Source organism: Denticeps clupeoides, chromosome 5 (assembly GCF_900700375.1).
Source record: "Denticeps clupeoides chromosome 5, fDenClu1.1, whole genome shotgun sequence".
NCBI classification, from domain to species: domain Eukaryota; kingdom Metazoa; phylum Chordata; class Actinopteri; order Clupeiformes; family Denticipitidae; genus Denticeps; species Denticeps clupeoides.
This window is the reverse complement of record NC_041711.1, coordinates 2215476-2222975: the sequence shown is the minus strand read 5'-3', so window position 1 is coordinate 2222975 and position 7500 is coordinate 2215476. Positions and strand designations below refer to the sequence as shown.

Genomic DNA, 7500 nt, shown 5'->3' with positions numbered 1-7500 from the left:
TAAAATGTGTGCACCTGTGATGAGTCTGTGTAAGGTGTGTGTAAAACGTGTGCACCTGTGATGAGTCTGTGTAAAATGTGTGTGTAAAACGCGTGTACCGGTGATGAGTCTGTGTAAGGTGTTCTTCTCTCCGTTGACAGCAGCAGCATGGACCTGTGAGCTCAGGGGGGAGGGGCCACAATGGGCGGAGTCTGGGGGGTTCATTTGTGTCACTAAAGCCTACAAAACAAACACGCACACACAGAACATTCTCGTACATAGAGGGTAATTGGGGTTAGTAACTACACAGTTATTAAAGAGCCCTCAGTGTGTGTGTGATGTGGGTATTAACAGTCCTGAGATACACTGCGGTTTCACTGTGTGTGTGTGTGTGTGTGTGTGTGTGTGTGTGTGTGTGTGTGTGTTTTAACTACGCATAAATGTTTTTACTGGGGAAATTAGATGCTGCAAACACACGCAAGGAAGGTGTGTGTGTGTGTGTGAGGGAGCGAGAGGCAATGTTAGCGTGGGAAGTGGGGTTCCGTGAGACTGTTTTTATGGGAGTTTAGCTCTGATCAGCCACAAGCCTCACCGATTTCCCCCAGACACGCACAAACACAAACACACACACACACTACTTAAACTGAATAACAGTTTTCACTCTCATAAAAGCCTGATTCCAGAAAAAGATAAATAACCTCCTGTGTGTGTGTGTGTGTGTTTACAGTACTACTCAGCTCCCTGTAAAAACTGATCTCAGATCAGAGGAACATCAGAGCTTTTCAGTTCTCAGATGTGACTGATTTACACTCTCCTGCAAATGCACAGCCACGTTCAGAGTTCCATTCATTCTCACACACAGACACACACCCTGCTGGGATCCCGAACGCATGAACGAATGAAACATGTTGAATGAGCGGTAGCGGGAAAGAGAGAAATATAAATGGGCTCCATTTATTTATCACTGGGTGGAAAAAAACAATAACTTATAGACGTATAAACGTATAGTTCCGCCGTTCGCATCCAGCCAACAGTCTGCAGAAAGTCTGCTTCCTTATGATGTAACATCTTTCCTTTGTTTTATTCTAGTATATTTGCTCACGTGTGTGATTTTTCTCCCGACGCACCAGAGAGCCGCCGGCGTCGTCTCTAAACATCAATCACCATGCTGCTCCCTCCAGGGGTGGGACTCCGTCCCACCAGGGCCAATCCACAGAGAGGCATCACTTGACTGACGCCTTGTTAGTGGGCCTCATTAGCTCTGATTGCCCACAATGCAATATGGCAAATAGTCCCAGGGTGGGGAAGGATTTGTACTGGGTTATGGGATTAGGTCTCACACACACACACACACACAGTACAAGTAGTGGTGTGTACCTCCTCAGAGTAGCAGAACACACTTGTCAGTCACTGCAGGCAGGGTTTTTGCTGAGTTGTGTGGAGAGTCGGGTGTGGTTACAATGACCTTTCATTTCATAAAAATAAATACATTCTGAACAGGAAAACCCAAAACATGCTCGGAATCAGGGTCGCAAAAGGTCACCGCAGATTGTGGCTTTGTGATATGGGTGTTATTGTATATATGCAAATTTGTGATGTGACAAGTATTACAATGAGGCCTGTAGATATGATGGATATGTGTAAGAATATGCAAGTTGAACCGATTATTCAAGAATGAGGGTAATCTACAGCAAAAAAAAAAATGGAGAAAACACACACACACATGGCGTGCACACACCCTCAACATTAATTATTAAAACCCCTCAGACAACACATTTTCATTATTAAAAGAGTAATTAATTAAGCCTTTACACTGGGGCTAAAAGCAGAATTAAATCGATTTACAGAACACACACACACACACACACACACACACACACACGGACAAATAAAAACACTATTTAAACACCGCAGGTAAGGTTTCCATCATCGTCAGTGGACAATTGAGAAATAACAACAGTACACAGTTTATTAAATTTACACTGACAGGATCAACAATGTCCCAGACACACAGGTAATAAGTACAACCACGTCCAGGCCGCGGGCCCCAGCCCTGGCTAAATTGCCGTCGCCTAGTTACCAGGTAGCCAGCGGAAGGAGACGCCTCGCATTCCACGCCGTTGTCATTAATTGAATTCCGTTAAGATAATGAATAAGGTTCCTTTGTGCTCCTGCTGCTGAGATGAAACTTACAGGCTTAATGAAACACCAGATGCATGCTGGTCGTGTCCCCCCGCACTGATCTTTAAATACAAACTGTTCCTCATCGGCACGACAATGACTTACATTTCTATCCTTCTACAAATAACGTTAGGTGTTACAAATAACACCTAAATACCACATATCCATATATATATATATAGATAGAGTTTACTAACAATACTGATTTATACAGATTTATACTGATTTACACAGGCAATACAAATAATACTGATTGCTAATAATAGTACTGATTTCTACTGATATATACTGATAGTATTGATTCATACTGAATACTTATTTACACTGAATTATATTTATTTACACCATACTGACTGCACTGTTTTATACTGATAGTACCAATAGTACTGATTTATGCCGGCAATACAAACACTATTAATTTACAATTAACACTATTGATTTACAATGATAGTACTGATTTACACTGACAGTACAAATACTATAATACTAATTTACACAAATACAGATAATAATGATTTACAATAATAGTGCTGATTTCTACTGATTTACACTAATAATACTGATTTAGATCAATTTATACTGATAGTATTGATAATACAGGTTTACATTGAGAGCAGTAATTTACATGGATTTATACTGATAGTACAAATAATACTAATTTACACTAATAGTACTGAACTATCCTGACTATGCTGATAATACCAATAACTATTGACTACACTAATTATACTGATAATAGAGGTGGCAAGTAATCATGACAAGATTGTGGTGTAAAAAGCCACAGTGTATAGTCAGGAATGAACAATGGTGCTTTTTATTCACTGATTGCGATGAACTATTCGCTGCTCTATCTTTATTGTGAAGTTACATTATAGTCTTGCACGATCATGTCTCATCTCTACTTTATGTCTTGTTATCTGTGGGGCAGTGGTTGCCTAGCGTTTAAGAAAGCGGCCCCGTTATCAGAATGTTGCCGGTTCAAATCCCGATCCGCCAAGGTGCCACTGAGCAAAGCACCGTCCCCACACACTGCTCCCCGGGGGCCTTTCACTAAGGGTGATGGTTGAATACAGATTTCACTGTGCTGTGTATCACAATGACAATCACTTCACTTTCACGTTGCATCATGGTGCTGCAGAGAACACTATATATGTTTACTTGTGTCATTACTACTACCAGTATAAATCCATGTAGATTATTGCTGTCGGTGTAAATAGTATTATAAAGAGGGTGGAGGACACCGCTCACCATTGTTGGCAGGGGGGGCAGATCATCTCCGGCTCACAGTTCCCCACGCTGGTGTGTGTGTGTGTGTTTGTTCTCTCTTGCTGTTCTTGGCCTCCTCTCAATCCCCTGCCTTCTCTGATCCTGGGTCCTGTGGGAGACAATCACATAAAGACTAAGCAGAATGTGTGTGTTTTAAAGCAGAAAGTGCTCTCTCACTCACAGCACAATTCAAAAATGTTTTCATACAGTGTGTTCATGCGTGTGTGTGTGTGTGTGCCAGTGTACAAGAATCACAGACAGGGACATGGCCTCAGCTCTATGTGACGTACCACAGCTTCAGAGTGCCATACCTGCCTTCAGCTGAACAACAAGACCTGGCAACGTGGGACACACCACAGGATTCCTATGAATAAGTAAATAAGATATCTGGGGTACCGTGTGTGTGTGTGTGTGTGTGTGTGTGTGTGTGTGTGTGTGTGTGTGTGTGTGTGTCAGGGAGGGGGTTAATCTGGAGAGAAACTGGAGATTTGATGTTTCTGTACGACATAAGGAGCCTGCCGGTTTCATGGCTGTTTTGTTCACTGAACTAAAAAGCCTCCAAATGAATGACGATCAACATGGAACTGCAAGATAATATCAATAAATTACCACACTAATTTTCCAGTGACAAACACACGATAACTGTAGTTTGAAATAATTTCTCTCTGTAAACTCTTGCTTTAGCCACATGAACGCATCATCATCGCACTGACATCTGACTTAGACCCAGAAAACGCCCAACACCAATCACGCGCCCCGACTCAGATGGCACCCAACACAAAACACAGTGGAAGTGGTGGCCTAGTGGTTAAAGAAGCTGCCAGAAGGTTCCTGGTTCAAATCCTGATCCACCATGGTGCCACTGGGCAAAGCACCATCCCCACACACTGCTCCCCAGGTGCCTGTCATGGCTGCTCACTGCTCACCAAGGGTGATGGTTGAAAGCAGAGGACACATTTTGATTTACAATGACAATCACATCAGTTTCACACACACCCTGACCCTGACGGCGCCCAACACGAAATGCACGCCCCGACTCAGACAACGCCCAACACCAAACACACACAGATGTCAAGGGTTCCACCAGACTGGGTCAGGGCAGTGGTAGCCTAGCAGGTACGGAATCAGACCTGTAATTGGAAGGTTGCTGGTTTGAATGCCACTGTGCAAAGTACCGTCCCCACACACTGCTCCCTCAGATGATTGGTTAAATGCAAAGGACACATTTCACTGTGTGCACTGGGTGTTGTGCTGTGGTTTCCTGATAAACCTCAAAATTACATTTTAATTGGGTGATCGGATGTAAAAATACACCTCAACAAAGCCACTGTTCACTGTTTACCGAGACCATGTGTGACATTAATCACATGCAAGGATGAAAGGATGAGATGATGGAAACCCTGGACATTCTCCAAATCACAATCCAGAAAGCTGAAATGATTCTGTCTAAACCCACAACCAAAACTGCGCCACTTCAGACAGTCAGTGTGTCAGTGTTCTCTCAGTTGAACGAATAACGTCATAAATAACACGGACATCCACACTGAACCACGGTGGCATATAAAACTGACCTGGGACCGGCTTCTCCACACAAAGCAACGCGTAAACTACAGCATTGAGAAACAGCAGCGCCGATCCCAGATCAGCACTTTCATTCAAAGTCGAAAAGAGTCGAGAGAAACCAAAGAAATATAATATTTACGTAGACTTGAAACGTCGGAGGCTTCATGAATTCATATTTGGCACGTTTTATCAAAACCAGTGCACAACTTCTGGAAGTACATTTCTGCAGACAACACAAACCTGTTGAATTCAGGGAGGAAAACTTCAGCAACGATAGCCGCCCAGAGACTTCGTACAGTTCTAGAACTCGTACACCCGAAATGTCACGTCGTGTGATCACTAACTTTCATGAACATTTGGTGCCAGGTTTAGCCAACATGAACTCGAGTGAGTATGTGAGGGAAAAAGCGATGTAGGAAATTGCGTAAATAAATTAATAATAATAAAAAGTAGTTGAAACGTGGCGGTGCAACTTTTCCCAGTTATGAACAGAGTAGCGGCCACCCAGCGAACTGACCCGCTCCAGAAAGTTGTGGAGAAACTTACCTCATTTAGGTGGAACGAAACGTTGTTTTTAGTGCGGTTATTTAAGGAAAAGATCGCCTTGACGGGACAGTTTTAACCAGTTTCTATGGGACGTTAGCAATGTTTGGGACACATCTGGGGCTAGAGCGAGTGTGAACACTACAAGTCCCACAAGCCCTTGCGCACACTTCAATGACGCCGGGCATGCGCGCCCCACAAATGCAACTTGGGATTCGTAGTTCAAATACAAACAACAGGAGCCGGCGTGGCTTCGCAGTGAACCACAGCTCCCGTGATCCATTTCGCGGAAGCGGAAGTGTCGGCGGTTTTCCCGTAGAGGCGGTGGGGTCGCCCGCTGTCCGCTTCCTGGAGTCGAACCGTGGAGTGGTGTCGAGCGCCTGGGCAAATTCAGCGACATCACAACACCGAGAGCTCTGCTGTACCATGAAATTAACGTCAACCGCAGCCGCCCCGGACCTCCACCACCTCGCCGTGCTGCTGGTAGGTGGCTGCGGCTCGTCCGCCCGGTACCGTGCGCCCGTGTGTTCGGCTCGCCGCTCGCGTTCTACCTGGAGAACAGGTGTCCAGAACCCCTGGGAGCCGACCGTCCACCCTGCCAGGGCCCTCGGCGGTCCTCGGTTAAAAGCTGGGCGGTAAGCGGCGCGTCTGCAGGAGAGGAGTCGCGACTCCGGTCCGCGCTGTTGGGTTTGCGGCCGGTGCTGCCGCCTTGTTCACTGGGGCAATTTGTGTTCGGGCCGCGCAGGTTCGAGTTGAGTTTTTTTATGATTATTTTTTGTAGTGGAATGTGGTACCTGCACACACAGCCCCACACCGAACCAGAAGCCGGTTGGTGAGTTTCTCTGTTGTGGCCTCTTGCTATTGGCCGGTAACCCGGAAGTGGTGCGTGTCGCCTGCTCGGCGCATGCGCGGTGCGCCCTGTCAGCCAGGGCCTGTTCAAACTCAAGTCAGCTCACGGATCCGGCTCGGTTCATTATGAATTCACACCTCTGTTGTTTGCATGTGCGTCCGTGTTGTCTTACGTTTACGGCATTTACCAGACGCCCTTTTCCAGTCCCCCTGGAGACACTCGGAGGACACGCCAGCATTCCAGCGTTGTGTGCAGAAACAGAAGTCCCCTGTTCCCAGACCAGGGACAATGTTGATAAAAGGTCTTTGTTCGGAACACGTTGTAACGCAGCACTACAGTAACAGTGTTTCAAGTGAAGTTGTCCGGCGGTCCTGGTCTGCTGTGGTCAGTGGAAGGAAGGCTGACTGGCTGGTGCTGCAGGCTCTGATAGACCCGTGTCCACCAGCAGAAGGTCCTATAAAGGACCGTGGAACAGTAGAATAAGGTGTCTGAATAACCTTTATTTTTGTCTTTTACATCCATATGATGTCCGGACGTTTTTGTGTAAGTGAAAGTGTCCTCATAATGAAGAATGTCCCCTGCATTTAACCATCACCCTTAGTGAGCTCGTGGAGTGGTGTTGGGACGCTACCTCGTTCAAGGAGAACCATTTGATTACGGGACCGCTTCTTTACCCCGCTAGACCACCGGCATGTCCAAGTGCATTATGGGAAGAAGTGTGCTGGGATAAACCCTGGCTCCTGCATTCATGTGTGTGTTACCTAAACACCGCTGCTGACCAAGTTTACGGGCTCCCTGGCGGCGGTGTCCTCTTTCAGCAGGACGGAGCTTACTTGACGTCCAGATTCACCTGGTTCGGTCCCACGGAGCATGTGGGGGGCGGGGCATCGTCCAGAGGAACTCGGCTGTGTTGTGGTTTGGAACATTGCTGAGCTCTGGGTGCCGCGTGCTTTACTTTACTTTATTTAGCAGGCGCTTTTATCCAAAGACACCAGCAATTCTCATTCGGTTTCTATAGAATTTTGATTTTACAAAAACTAAGAGCCCTGATAAGGCCCAACTTGTCAGGAAAGAGCATGCTCGGAGATTAAGTGCTAGACGAAGAAAAAATTCTTGTG

The 7500-nt window shown here is 45.9% G+C and overlaps 2 protein-coding genes across 7 annotated transcripts in view; one reads left to right on the top strand and one right to left on the bottom strand.

The window, feature by feature from the left end:
* invs (inversin) overlaps positions 1–6405 on the bottom strand; it is an 18183-nt gene extending 11778 nt beyond the window's left edge. For 3 of the 6 annotated variants that reach the window (XM_028980701.1, XM_028980705.1, XM_028980707.1), the window contains exons 1-3: positions 5536–5976; positions 3409–3535; positions 99–219 (exon numbers count right to left, since the gene is read on the bottom strand). In XM_028980701.1, coding sequence (XP_028836534.1) covers positions 99–219; positions 3409–3411 — 124 coding nt within the window. In that variant the 5' untranslated portion in view covers positions 3412–3535; positions 5536–5976. The other 3 variants (XM_028980704.1, XM_028980702.1, XM_028980703.1) reach the window with 3 other exon arrangements.
* The window catches only part of erp44 (endoplasmic reticulum protein 44), a 9652-nt gene continuing 7983 nt past the window's right edge, over positions 5832–7500 (top strand). The window contains exon 1 of the mRNA XM_028980714.1: positions 5832–6015. Within this exon, the coding sequence (XP_028836547.1) occupies positions 5959–6015 (57 nt within the window). The 5' untranslated portion in view covers positions 5832–5958. The remainder of the gene's footprint in view (positions 6016–7500) is intronic.